At 42.8% G+C, this 14,490-nt stretch overlaps 1 protein-coding gene across 1 annotated transcript; it reads left to right on the top strand.

The window, feature by feature from the left end:
• Positions 1 to 3,997: 3,997 nt before the first annotated feature.
• LOC311129133 (serine/threonine-protein kinase pim-3-like) lies at positions 3,998 to 8,344 on the top strand. The gene is made up of 6 exons (XM_084161425.1): positions 3,998 to 4,477; positions 4,814 to 4,923; positions 5,065 to 5,115; positions 5,225 to 5,588; positions 6,612 to 6,788; positions 6,981 to 8,344. Exons 1-6 carry the CDS (start codon positions 4,390 to 4,392, stop codon positions 7,178 to 7,180), a joined length of 990 nt encoding a protein of 329 aa, XP_084017551.1. The 5' UTR covers positions 3,998 to 4,389; the 3' UTR covers positions 7,181 to 8,344.
• The last annotated feature ends 6,146 nt before the right edge of the window (positions 8,345 to 14,490 follow it).

Here is a 14,490-nt window from a genome sequence, read left to right as displayed (position 1 = left end):
TGGTAGTACTACAATAGAATGCTCGAAGCCTGTTGGCTAATGGGCAGGAATTCAAGCAGTTCAATGTTGATGTGATAGCTAAGCCTGATGTGATTTGTGTGCAGGAAACATGGCTCAAACCGAATGTGGAGTTTATCATACAGGGATATGTAGTGGTTCGTAGGGACCGAGATATAGGGGGAGGGGGGGGATGTGCCACCTTCATAAAGCAAGGAATTCCCTACAAGATGATAAGCAAAGGTATTGAACAGGAGTATGTGGTGGTGAAGGTGTGGGTGAGAGGAGGGGTGCTAGTGGTAGTGAATTACTATAATCTGTGTCAGATATTGGAAATGGAAGTGCTGGTGAGGGTGGAGGGCCAGGAAAGAAGTAAGGTAATGTGGGGGGGGGGGCTGAGGGACCAGGATTGATGTAGCCACAGGGAAAGAGTCTGCCTTGGACCTCACTCTGGTATCTAGTGCGATGGCAGGAATATGTGAGTGGGAGGTATGGGAGGAGTCGGCAGTAGGGAGTGATCATTACCCCATTGTATGCACAGTAGGCCGGAGGGAGAATGAGGTGTTAGTGGATGGAGAAGGCAGGTGGGTGTTTGGAAGGGCAAAGTGGAATCAGTTTCAGGAGCTGAGTGAGCAGGTGATGGCTCGGGTGGATATGAGAGGTATGTAGATAGTATGAATAACTGGGTGAGAACAGCGTTAGTGGGGGCAGCTACTGAGGCTATACCTAAGAGTTCAGGGAGGAGGAGGAGGAAAGCAGTCCCATGGTGGACGGAGGAATGTGGGGCAATGGTGAGGATTAGGAACAGGGCATTTAGAGTACTGAAAAGGACACATAACTTCCAACATCTGATTCAGTATAAGCAGGCCCAGGCCATGGTGAGGAGAACTATCCGTCAGGCAAAGAGGTCATGTTGGCATCGGTTCTGTCACACCATTGGAAGGGCGACACCTGTGGGAGAAGTGTGGGGGATGATTAAGAGGATGGGTGGGATCAGAAGGGAGTGGGATTATCCAGTGTTGACGAGTGGGGAGGATGTGGCAGTAACAGATGAGGAGAAAGCAGAGATGATGGCCAAAGCATTTGTCCAAGTGCATAGCTCCGCAAATCTGTCAGAGGAGGGGCAGAGGGGGAGAGAGAACACGAGAGAGGAGCATCCTGGAGGGCTGAAAAGGAGGGAGGATGTAAATGATGCATTGAGTGCACCATTTACCAGGGCAGAGGTGAAAAGAGCAATAGGTAAGGGTGGGTTAACTTCACCTGGGAAAGATGAGGTGTGCTATGTTATGTTGGCCCATCTTAGTGATGAGGCACTGGTTAAGGTATTGGTGTTGTACAACAGAGTGTGGGATGAGGGGAAACTACCAGGCAGTTGGAAGGAGGCAGTAGTGGTACCAATCTGGAAGCCCAGGAAGGATCCAACAAAGCCAGCAAGCTATCGGCCAATAGCTTTAACATCACATGTATGTAAGATTATGGAACGTATGATTACGGAGAGGCTAACTTACTTCCTGGAGAGCAGAGGGCTAGTAACACCATATCAGAGTGGGTTCAGGAAGTGTAGGGGAACTATGGATCCAGTGCTCTGCTTAGAAGCAGAGGTCAGGAAGGCTCAGGTGAACAAGGAACCTGTTGTAGCTTTCTTTTTTGATGTGGAGAAGGCGTATGATATGATGTGGAAGGAGGGGTTGTTAATCAAGCTTGATATTATGGGGGTAGGAGGAAGAATGTACACCTGGATAAAGGACTTCCTGTTTGGAAGGTCTATCCAGGTGAGTGTGGGGAAGTCTTTATCAGGCAGCTACTTGGTGGATAATGGTACACCGCAGGGGAGCGTGATTAGTCCTCTGTTGTTCTCAATCATGATCAATGATGTTTAAGCTCAGGTACAGCCGGATATAGGGAGGTCGTTATTTGCAGATGATGGTGCCTTATGGAAGAGGGGAAGAAATGTGCCATACATAGTCAGGAAGGTACAGGAAGCAATTGATGAGGTAGAGCGGTGGGCATTAATGTGGGGATTCAGGTTCTCTGTAGAGAAAACTCAAACAGTGTTCTTTACCAGGAGGAAGGTGGGAGATGAGGTATGCTTGAGGTTATATGGGAGAAACTTGGAGAGGGTGGTGGCCTTCAGGTTCCTTGGGGTATACTTTGATACTAGACTGACCTGGGCAGAACATATTGAGAGAGTGGTGGGAAAGTGTAAGAAGGTGCTAAATGTGATGTGCTGGCTGACGGGGAAGGAGTGGGGGGCTGGGCGTTCCTCATTGAAGACCATGTATGTTGCATTGATCCGATCTGTAATAGACTATGGAAGTATAGCATATGGTTCGGCAGCCCGGACCTCACTGGAAAAAGGCTAGATGTCATACAGGGGCAAGGACTCAGAATATGTAGTGGGGCGTTTCGGATGTCCCCAGTGGCTGCATTACAGGTGGAGATGGGGGATATGCCGTTGCAGATTAGGAGACAGCAGCTGGCAATGAATTATTGGGTCAACCTACAAGGACATGGGGTGTCTCATCCTGCGAAAGGGATTTTACAGGCATGCTGGGAACATGAGCAAAGACCGAACACGAGCTTTGGGTGGGTGGGTAATACACAGGCGAAGGAGATGGGACTGTATGGAAGGGAGTTTAGTCCAACGTTAGTTATTCCTGTAAATCCACCATGGCTACTCCCGCCTCCAGTAGTTGATCTAGAAGTGTTGGAGAGACTACAGAAAGATAGGGAGGGGGTTGATCCAGCTGATTTCTTTAAGAGACGTCTGGAAACTGTGTATCAGGATTTTGTGGCCATTTACACAGATGGTTCAAAAGATCCAAGGACAGCATGTACTGCGTCAGCATTTGTAGTGCAGGAGTGTGGGGTGGAAGTCAGGAAACGTATTACAGATCATCTGGCTGTATATACGGCGGAGCTGATGGCCATACTGTTGGCCCTGCAGTGGGCAGTGGGTGGAGGAAGTTAAGCCAGACAGAATAGTTATTTGCTCTGACTCATGTGCAGTGTTAATGAGTCTCCAGTCCTTTAGCTCACGTAGCAGACAATACCTGCTTTATGAGGTGCTACAAACCCATGGCAGGATTAAACAGATGGGTCCTCAGATAAGATTTACTTGGGTTCCAGCCCATGTGGGGTGGAGGGGAACGAGGCAGTAGATGAACAGGCTAAACAAGCACTTAGTAGTGGGGATGTTGATGTTGAAGTGTCAATGAGCAAGGCAGAGGCAAAAAGACTGATATATACAGTGATGGTGCAGAGATTGCAGGAGCAGTGGAATAGAAATAATAAGGGAAGGCATTTATTTCAAGTACAGAGGAAAGTCGGGGAGGGGAGGACTGCAGGAAGGGACAGAAGAGAGGAGGCTATTTTTACTAGATTAAGGGTGGGACACAGCCAGTTGAATAAGACATTAAACGTGATAGGAAAGCATCCATCAGGAAAGTGTGATTATTGTCAGGAAATAGAGACTGTGGAGCATGTATTGCTACAGTGTGGGCAGTATGAGGGAGAAGGGTATACAGGAAATTAATTTAAAGAGTATATTGAGCAGAACGTCATTAGATATAGTCTCAAATATGTTGTTATCTTTTTTAAGAGAAACGGGGTTGGAAGGTAGGATTTAGTTTCTCCCTGTCTCTGGCCCACATTCCTGTACGGTAGATGGCGGTAATGCACCATAATGTTGGATGCCAACCGCCGATAAATCCCACTGAAGAAGATTCCTCCAGGTCTCTAGTGAACACAGCGCAAATCCTCTAGGCAAGAGATCCTTGGGGCGTCTCGTACTATGAGAAAGTAGTGCGTGTATACATATCCTTAGATCTGAGAAATTACACAATGCTTATTTTTTATATTGTATGAATCATCATATTAATTCATCTACATTTCAATTAATTATTGCCGGATATAACAACAAATTCCAGGAAAATACCGAGTAGTCTTTCGGTTGCGGAGGGACATAACCATCCTCCACTCGTCAAAATATTGGCGTTACAGAAGAGGTACGGAAAGACCGCGCCAAAGCTCAGACAGTGAATACATTCCGTGATATCAACACAGTCTCTTGGATTTCTTACCACCTTCTTCAATTGCTACTACTAGTAACAGCTCTGCAAGTGTCCTTTCTTCAGTACTTCAAGAGACTCTAATCTTCCAAGTGCAGGAATAAAGATACAAGATTCTCGTTGTACACGGTGTTTCTAATCTGGAAAAGGACGAAGCGGCATTTTATTTGAGACAGCGACGGTGCGGTTGGAGTTGGCACACTGGATTTAGTAGCTAGCCGCGTCCATCGCTACGTTAGCCTTTTCAATCATATTTACATAGGATTGGATCGGAATCTACCTTTTCAGATAAACAAGAATTTCGTCCGTCTTCCGTTCGAATATGTTGTTGTCAAAGTTTGGCTCATTCTCGCACATTTACAACCCTTCGAGCATGGACCATTTACCGGTGAAAATACAGCTCCAGCCAGGTATGAACCCGCTGTCATTCTTCGTGCTGTACATTGCCTGAAACTGCACTGTTTAGCGAACTAGCTTTATGTTGTAGTCATTCATGCTTCCTATAATTAAATAATAATTGTATTTTACTAACTAACTCTAAAACCCTGTGCGTGGAGCTATTTAAATGGCTTCGTGCCGTGGATATGCACGCCATCGCCGGTTTTTATTAGCAAACATATAGCTAACTAGTAGTGGTAACTGTCTACAAAGGCTAGTCAACGGCTGCGACTCGACCGGCTATCGTGCAGTGTGAAAGACGAGGCTATCGTGTATGCTTATCTGCTCTCAATTTGATGTTTCTCCAGTTAAAGTGGAAAAGGAGCCTTTCGAAAAGGTTTACACAGTGGGATCCGTGCTGGGCAGTGGTGGATTCGGCACAGTCTACGCCGGTAGTCGGCTCTCCGATGAAGCACCGGTAAGAATAATAATGTTTTGATCTCGGCACATGGCGCCATCAGGCATCTCATCGTTATTTGATCTCATCGTTATTTACTAACTTACTTCGTTGTTGCTACAATGTATCTAATGTATAAAAAAAATTCTCTCCCGAAATTAGGTTGCAGTGAAACATGTGCCGAAGGAGCGTGTGAGCGAATGGGGCACTATTGTAAGTATTACCACTCAGGTTTGTTTTTCACCCATACTAGTTGTCGTTGTTTGATAATTGAATAGATTCTAGGTCACTCAACTCATTTGTGATTCATATTTTCTTACAGAGTGGTGTGATGGTGCCTTTGGAGATTATTTTATTGAAGAAAGTCAGTTCTTCGTTTCGAGGGGTTATACAACTCCTGGATTGGTATGAACGACCAGACGGCTGGTTGATTGTTATGGAACGACCGGAGCTGGTCAAGGATCTTTTCGATTTCATAACGGAGAAGGGCGCTTTGGATGAGGAGACTGCGAGGGGATTTTTCCGTCAGGTTTTGGAGGCTGTCCGCCACTGCTACAGCAGCGGGGTAGTTCACAGAGATATCAAAGATGAAAATCTGCTTGTAGACCTACACACGGGGGACCTCACGCTTATTGACTTTGGTTCAGGGGCGATTCTCAAGGACACAGTCTACACTGACTTTGACGGTACGTACCCTACCCTGTATCAATGCGTAGGCCAGCAATTGCACTGTTGTATTTTCTGGTTTTGTTGTTTTTTAAGGCGCGTGATAGTATGCACTGACCCGTGACTTGCTTTCAGCAATATTTGTTTGACTGGTTATTTTATACTTTTTTGTTTACTCGTTAGATTAGAGTAATTTGATAGTGATAGTATAGAGACTTTGATAGTATAGATAGCTACTCGCCTTATTAGATCGTCGGCTGGTAATTTCTCATCCCCCTGTATTGGCGGGTGTGTCCACACGACGCTGTGACGCAGTGGTTTGTTTTTGGTACCTCCGAGTTTTCCTTCGGGCAGTAACGTTATCAGCGAGGTTTAGGAGTGCAAATGTTTATAAATAGGCCGATCCTTATTCATTTTGCTTGTCACTATGTAGTTATTTATAAAGGTGCTATAAATTATGTCATATTAGTCAATAATATAACACACTAGTGTAGTAAAATAGGTTATTGGTATATGTTGATAACTGTCTGTTATGTTACATTAAATGCTCATTTCAAAGCCTTTAGGTAATGGCTATTGGGCCAGCTGCCACGTAACATCTGTTTGTTGTGAAACCTGAGCTTGGGCTGATTCATGTCACGTGATGGCTCACATTGAGCACTCGAGTTTTTGTTTGGTATCCAAGTTACTCATGCCTTGAGGGAAGGGAGTGAGGCGGGTCAACCAGTTTCATAGAGATTTGTTGTGAAAAAGACAAAGGCTTTTTAACGCTGGTATAACATCCTTGTTTTAGATGGAATTACACTTGCCTTTTTTAGATGGAATTACACTTCCCTTGTTCGGCCTTTTATAGAGACATTATCAGACTATTTTTAAATATCCATCAATTATAATATCTTACAAAATCCAACAGTATTGTGATATAGACCTATTTATGTTATTATTCTTACATGAAATGCCCCAAATAAACTGTTTTGATGTTATTATAGAAGTAAAACATCACTAATCACCCGTCCCCCCCGTTCCCCCCCTTTTCTCTCCAGGTACAAGAGTATATAGCCCACCAGAGTGGATCCGCTTCCATAGATACCACGGGCGCTCAGCTACGGTGTGGTCGCTAGGGGTGCTGCTGTACGACATGGTCTGTGGAGACATCCCCTTTGAGCAAGACGAGGAAATCCTCCAGGGGAGACTGTACTTCAGGAGGAGAGTGTCTAATGGTGTGTACTACCTACAATATAAAACCTACAATCATAAACATACATTGCTTAACACTCATTTCTAATCTTTGAACACTTCCTATTTAATTTCTTTCTGTGTGTTCCTATACCCCTCTCTATCTCCTTCTTGAGATTCTCCCACAAAAGAAAAATACTCATCCATGTTTTCCCCTTTTCTCTCCCTCCTTCCAGAGTGCCAGCAGCTGATCAAGTGGTGCCTGTCGTTACGGCCCTCAGACAGGCCTACTCTGGAACAGATCCTGGACCACCAGTGGATGCGCTTGGCTGGGGAGGTGTCGATGTCCTCCAAGCCTGAGGATGGGGACATCCGGCTGAGGACCATCGACACGGACACATCATCTAGCACAAGCTCCAGCAAGGAGAGCCTATGAAAGAGAGAAGAGGGGATGAGAGGAGAGAATGGACACGAGGGGGGACTCTGGTCCTTATGCCCCACCATGGCTTGGGCTGGCAGAATTATTGTTTCCTTTTGTAGAGAATTATTATAATTTATTACGGTTTGTTCTTCCTTTTTATCTTTAATTTTAATTTTTTATAACTTATTAATTGTTTCCTAATGTGGAACATTTGCTGTTTGGGCGGTCTTTACCAGTGACTATTTATTTTGTGCTTTATTATTTTCTAATTTGTTATAACGAGGCTGGTTTATGCATCTGGTTTAAAGCCCCCTATTCAGACAGACATGGCTGCTCTCATAGAGCTTGGAGAATACTTTATTTAAATGTTTTGATTTGGAGTGCCTTTTTGAAAGCTGCTTCTTGGGGGCTTTTGTCACAACTTTTTTTGGGTTATAACCCTTTCTGGCTGGTTTGTTTGTACGTTTCCCACCCTGTCATGATGGAGATTAGTTGTCTTCCTCATAACAGTGTGGTAAACTACACCACCCAGCATGCTTAGGGATAATAAAATAGGGGATGAGGGGGGGGGGGGGGGCAGTTGACTGTTGACCATGGAATACTTGAAATGCAACTTACTCACACTGCGCCCCCTTACTAAGCTGCTCACTCATACTACAGCCTCGAGTTGTTTGGATTTCTCAAAATCGGATCATTTCATTTCTGAATGTGTATTAAAACTACATTATATCTGTGTGTTTAGCCCCTTGGAAATATATTTTAATTAAATGTTTTGCCTTTCACCCATCTCACTGCTGGCACTACATTGCTCCTGCCCTGGACTGGCGTATCCATGGCTTAAGTGTGAAATACACAATCAATGCAATATTCATGGACTCAGTTATGTATTTTTCAATACAAATATTGGGCAGTTTTTTTCTTTTCTTCTTCCCATGCTTTTAATTTATTCAGAACGTGTAGACATTCCACACTCTTGTGGCTTATTTATTTATTGTCGATGTTTAAGAGAAAGTGAAAAATCCAGATTTTGCATATCTTTACATGGCCTTTTGTTTTGCATTCCTGTACTGATATTTTTTTACACTTTGACATGATTTATTTTTAGATTGTAGATGGATGCACTGAAGTTGTTGATGTTAAAGGGAATAAAACAAGGTTTACTTACATTTGGAAGAGCTATGAATGTTGTTGAACTCCTTTTTATAGTCCTATCTGTGGTAATGTTGGATTGAATTAATCTAAAAGTACAACTGTTTTTTGGGGTACATTACACGTGTGCTGTCCCCATGCATTGAACTCCATTGACACGTATGGCTATTGGGTTGGATAGGGCTATTCTAGTTAGTGACTATGATGAATCTATGTGGCTTGCCTGGTGTTAGATATTCTCTTTCAGTTCAGCTGTATGGCATGAACGATAGAGATCTGGAGATGCTATTTTTTTATTCAAACATTTCAATTAAATCCCTTTTTTGTACATAAATCATACTTGTGTCGTCTTATTGACCTACTGGTAAAACATCCTCAGTCATTGATGAAACCCTATAAACCAAACATTGTTAAATTAGTAAGGATGTTTGCATATACAGTGGGGGAAAAAAGTATTTAGTCAGCCACCAATTGTGCAAGTTCTCCCACTTAAAAAGATGAGAGAGGCCTGTAATTTTCATCATAGGTACGCGTCAACTATGACAGACAAATTGAGAAAAATAAATCCAGAAAATCACATTGTAGGATTTTTAATGAATTTATTTGCAAATTATGGTGGAAAATAAGTATTTAGTCACTTACAAACAAGCAAGATTTCTGGCTCTCACAGACCTGTAACTTCTTCTTTAAGAGGCTCCTCTGTCCTCCACTCGTTACCTGTATTAATGGCACCTGTTTGAACTTGTTATCAGTATAAAAGACACCTGTCCACAACCTCAAACAGTCACACTCCAAACTCCACTATGGCCAAGACCAAAGAGCTGTCAAAGGACACCAGAAACAAAATTGTAGACCTGCACCAGGCTGGGAAGACTGAATTTGCAATAGGTAAGCAGCTTGGTTTGAAGAAATCAACTGTGGGAGCAATTATTAGGAAATGGAAGACATACAAGACCACTGATAATCTCCCTCGATCTGGGGCTCCACGCAAGATCTCACCCCGTGGGGTCAAAATGATCACAAGAACGGTGAGGAAAAATCCCAGAACCACACGGGGGGACCTAGTGAATGACCTGCAGAGAGCTGGGACCAAAGTAACAAAGCCTACCATCAGTAACACACTACGCTGCCAGGGACTCAAATCCTGCAGTGCCAGACGTGTCCCCCTGCTTAAGCCAGTACATGTCCAGGCCCGTCTGAAGTTTGCTAGAGTGCATTTGGATGATCCAGAAGAGGACTGGGAGAATGTCATATGGTCAGATGAAACCAAAATAGAACTTTTTGGTAAAAACTCAACTCGTCGTGTTTGGAGGACAAAGAATGCTGAGTTGCATCCAAAGAACACCATACCTACTGTGAAGCATGGTGGTGGAAACATCATGCTTTGGGGCTGTTTTTCTGCAAAGGGACCAAGACGACTGATCCGTGTAAAGGAAAGAATGAATGGGGCCATGTATCGTGAGATTTTGAGTGAAAACCTCCTTCCATCAACAAGGGCATTGAAGATGAAACGTGGCTGGGTCTTTCTGCATGACAATGATCCCAAACACACCGCCCGGGCAACGAAGGAGTGGCTTCGTAAGAAGCATTTCAAGGTCCTGGAGTGGCCTAGCCAGTCTCCAGATCTCAACCCCATAGAAAATCTTTGGAGGGAGTTGAAAGTCCGTGTTGCCCAGCGACAGCCCCAAAACATCACTGCTCTAGAGGAGATCTGCATGGAGGAATGGGCCAAAATACCAGCAACAGTGTGTGAAAACCTTGTGAAGACTTACAGAAAACGTTTGACCTGTGTCATTGCCAACAAAGGGTATATAACAAAGTATTGAGAAACTTTTGTTATTGACCAAATACTTATTTTCCACCATAATTTGCAAATAAATTCATTAAAAATCCTACAATGTGATTTTCTGGACTTTTTTTCTCATTTTGTCTGTCATAGTTGACGTGTACCTATGATGAAAATTACAGGCCTCTCTCATCTTTTTAAGTGAGAGAACTTGCACAATTGGTGGCTGACTAAATACTTTTTTCCCCCACTGTATACAGTAGTAATACTAGTGATCAAAATGGTTATTACAGCTCCCATAAAGATGGCTCAATTTACACATTGAGTAAGAGTGCCCACACATACTCCTGGTAGACTGAATTTATTACACACTAAAAAAGTATTGTTAATAAAATGATAAATCCAACAGCCTCACTTTGTCATTATTTTAATGGATTCTATAATGTCTAAGTGCTGAAACCACAGTCCCTAATAGAGGACATACATGTTTTGTATTTGTATGTATTATGGATAACCAGCAGCTACTCTTCCTGGGGTCCAGCAACATAAGACCGTTACATACAGTTTAAAATACTACATGACATTACATTTCATAACACCTTACCCAACACATTGTGTATTCCCTCAGGCCACCACTCCACCACCACATATTTACAATACAACATCCATGTGCACGTGTGTGTAGAGTGTGTGTCTGTGCTTGTGTGTGTCTCTTCTCAGTCCCCGCTGTTCCATAAGGTGTATTTGTATCTGTTTTTTAAATCAGATTCTACTGCTTGCATCAGTTACCTGATGTGGAATAGAGTTCCATGTAGCCATGGCTCTACGGAGTACTGTGCGCCTCCCATAGTCTGTTGACTCCAATGCTTCCCACAGTTGTGTCAAGATGGCTGGATGTCCTTTGGGTGGTGGACCATTCTTGATACACACAGGAAACTGTTGAGTGTGAAAAACCCAGCAGCGTTGTAGTTCTTGACACAAACCGGTACGCCTAGCACCTACTACCATACCCCGTTCGAAGGCACTTACATCTTTTTTATCTTGTCCATTCACCCTCTGAATGGCACACATACACAATCCATGTCTCAATTGTCTGAAGGCTTAAAAATCCTTCTTTAACCTGTCTCCTGCCCTTCATCTACACTGGTTGAAGTGGATTTAACAAGTGACATCAATAAGGAATCATAGCTTTCACCTGGATTCACCTGGTCAGTCTATGTCATGGAAAGAGCAGGTGCTCCTAATGTTTTGTATACTCAGTGTATGTGAAGTGGCTGTATTAGCTGTACACAGAGAAGGGTAGGAAAGTGATGCAGGAATTAGGCAGGAGCCAGGGACATGCATCATCACACTTACAACACAACCCTGAACCTAGCTAGAACTAATTGCTTTTCCATTTTATGCTGCCTGCTTCATCTGCCTGCCTGCCATACAATAACAATAACATAAGTCACTCCATTATTGGTGGAGCAGAGCAGTGGGCTGTGAGTAAGTGAGAGAGAGAGAGAGAGAGAGGTAGACGATGGTCGTCATCATCTGTAAGTCAGTGTTTACCAGGAACTGGTAGTGGGGGATGGTGGGACGAGTTTTGTTGTTGTGGTGGGGATGTGCTGCCCCCTCTGGTGACACCTGGCACATGCACTGTTATGGCACCTCAGTTTAGATAATGACCATAGGCACAGATCTAGGCTCTACCCTTCCTCAAGCTAAACCTTAACTGTTTGAGGTGAAAAACACATAACAGATCTTAGTTCAGTGTCTAGGTCAAGTGTCCATGGTTAACCGTTAAAGTGTATCCTAGATATGCAAAGTACATTTTTATAGCTCTCCCTATCTAAACATCACACATCATCAAATCAGAGACATGCACATACACTTTAATTTCCAATATGACAGCAGGCATATGGACATTTAAGGATTTTAGCATTGGATAGCTGGTTCCTAAAGCACCTTAAACATACCCAAGGATCCACACAGTGATTAAGGAACTAATTTATGTGCTGAGGAAAAAGGCACGGCTTCCCTTTTAATTAGCTATCTTTCAAAATTCAAAAGGCACTCACACATCTGAGCTATCTTTTTTGCAGGTGCATGGTAACAGTTGAATAAGATGAGAAATTAGCTATCTTTGCCTTGCAAAAGTATTCAGACCCCTTGGATTTCTTCACATTTGATTGTGTTAGAAAGTGGGATTAAAATGAATTTGATTTAAAAAAAATTGTCAACAATATACACAAAATGCTCTGTAATGTCAAGTGGAAGAAAAAGCTGATTTTTTATTTTAAAAATGTAATAACTAAAATGTAGTCGTTGCATAAGTATTCAGCCCCTTTGTTTAGGCAAGCCTAAATTAGTTAATGAGCAAAATTTGGCTTAACAAATAACATAAATTGTTACATGGACTCACTCTGTGTGAAATAATAGGAGTTGACATGATTTTTAAATGACTAACCCTTCCCCTGTCCCCCATACATACAACATCTGTAAGGTCCTTCAGTCAAGTATTGAACTTCAAGCACAGATTCAAATACAAAGACCAGGGAGCTTTTTAAAAGCCTCATAAAGAAGGGCAGTGATTGGTAGATGGGTAACATTTAACAACAACAAATCAGACATTGAATATCTCTTTAAGCATGGTCTAGATAATAATTGTGCTGTTCATTATGTATTAAACCACCCAGACACCTCAAAGATACAGTCATCCTTCTGAACTGAGCTGCAGGACAGGAATGAAACTACTCAGGGATGTTTACCATGAGATCATAGGTGATTTTAAAATAGCTACAGTGTTCAATGGCTGTGATGGGAGAGAACTGAGGATGCATCAACAACATTGTAGTGACTCCACAATAATGTATGCAACAAGGCACTAAGGTAATAATGAAAAAAATTAACTGGCAAAGGAATAAACTTTTTGGTCTAAATGAAAAGCCCTATGTTTGGGGCAAATCCAACAGAACACATCACTGAGTAACTGCCTCCTTCTTTTCAAGCATGGTGGTAGCTGCATCATGATATGGGTATGCTTGACATCTCCAAATACTGGGGAGTTTTTCAGGGTAAAAAGAAACGGGATGGGGCTAAGCACAGGCAAAATCCTAGACCAAAACCTGCATTAGTCTGCTTTACACCAGCCACTGGGAGAGAAATTCACCTTTCAGCAGGATAATAACCTACAACACAAGGCCAAATCTACACTGGAGTTGCAGTGAATGTTCCTAAGTGGCCAAGTTACAGTTTTGACTTAAATCTGCTTGAAATACTATGGCAAGACTTGAAAATTGCTGTCTAGCCATGATCCCCAACATATTGACAGAGCTTGAAGAATAATAAAAAAAGAATAATAGGCTAATATTGCACAATCCAGGAGTGCAAATCTCTTAAGGGCCAATTCAGACTTAGGAATGTATGCCTTTCCGATGCATGCCTTTCCTACGCACTTCTCAGTATTTAGTATTCACACTTACCTTATTCAGCTCTGCAAGTGTGGCTACCTTGCGTGTTCTGAATAAATTTTATTCAACCGCTGAAAACCCTCCCACTTCCTGGCAAACAGATTTTCTCATGGCATTTTCATTTAATAGGGTTTTCAGTACATTTATCTTAAGGCATCCCTTTAAATACGGTGTACCTTTTAGTTAGAACTTTGTCGACAGAACATGTTAAGATAATTGGGATCAATGAAAGAAAGCCATCTAAATATATGCATATTCGTCTCCGTTTCAGAACCAATTGGTAAATTAGATTATTTGAGTTTAGGAAAGTATTTATGAATCATAGAAAACAGGTTTGGAGAGCCTTCACGCACGAAAGAAAGAAAACGGTGGTTTGATTAATTCTGAAAATGTCCACATTCAGTTCTTCAACCAATGGTAATTTTGGAAGATTAGTGTACATATAATTATAATAGGGAGATTTGTGTACAATAGTCGGCTATACCCTCGTCTATTGCCTGCATTAACCATGGAACTGTGTGACGACACAGCCAAGTAAGTACACCTGCTCAACGAACATCTCATTCCAAAATCATGGACATTAATACGGAGTTGGTCCCCCCTTTGCTGCTATAACAGCCTCCACTCTTCTGGGAAGGCTTTCCACTAGATGTTGGAACATTGGTGCGGGGACTTGCTTCCATTCAGCCACAAGAGCATAAGTGAGGTCGAGCACTGATTTCAGGCAATTAGGCCTGGCTCGCAATCAACGTTCCAATTCATCCCAAAGGTGTTCGATGTGTTCGATGGGGTTGAGGTCAGGGCTCTGTGCAGGCCAGTCAAGTTCTTCCACACCGATCTCGACAAACTATTTCTGTATGGACCTTGCTTTCTGCATGGGGGCATTGTCATGCTGAAGCAGGAAAGGGCCTTACCCTGTTGCCACAAAGTTGGAA

This window comes from Coregonus lavaretus, assembly GCF_964263955.1.
Source record: "Coregonus lavaretus genome assembly, chromosome: 5".
NCBI lineage: Eukaryota > Metazoa > Chordata > Actinopteri > Salmoniformes > Salmonidae > Coregonus > Coregonus lavaretus.
This window is presented reverse-complemented; position numbering and strand designations above follow the sequence as displayed.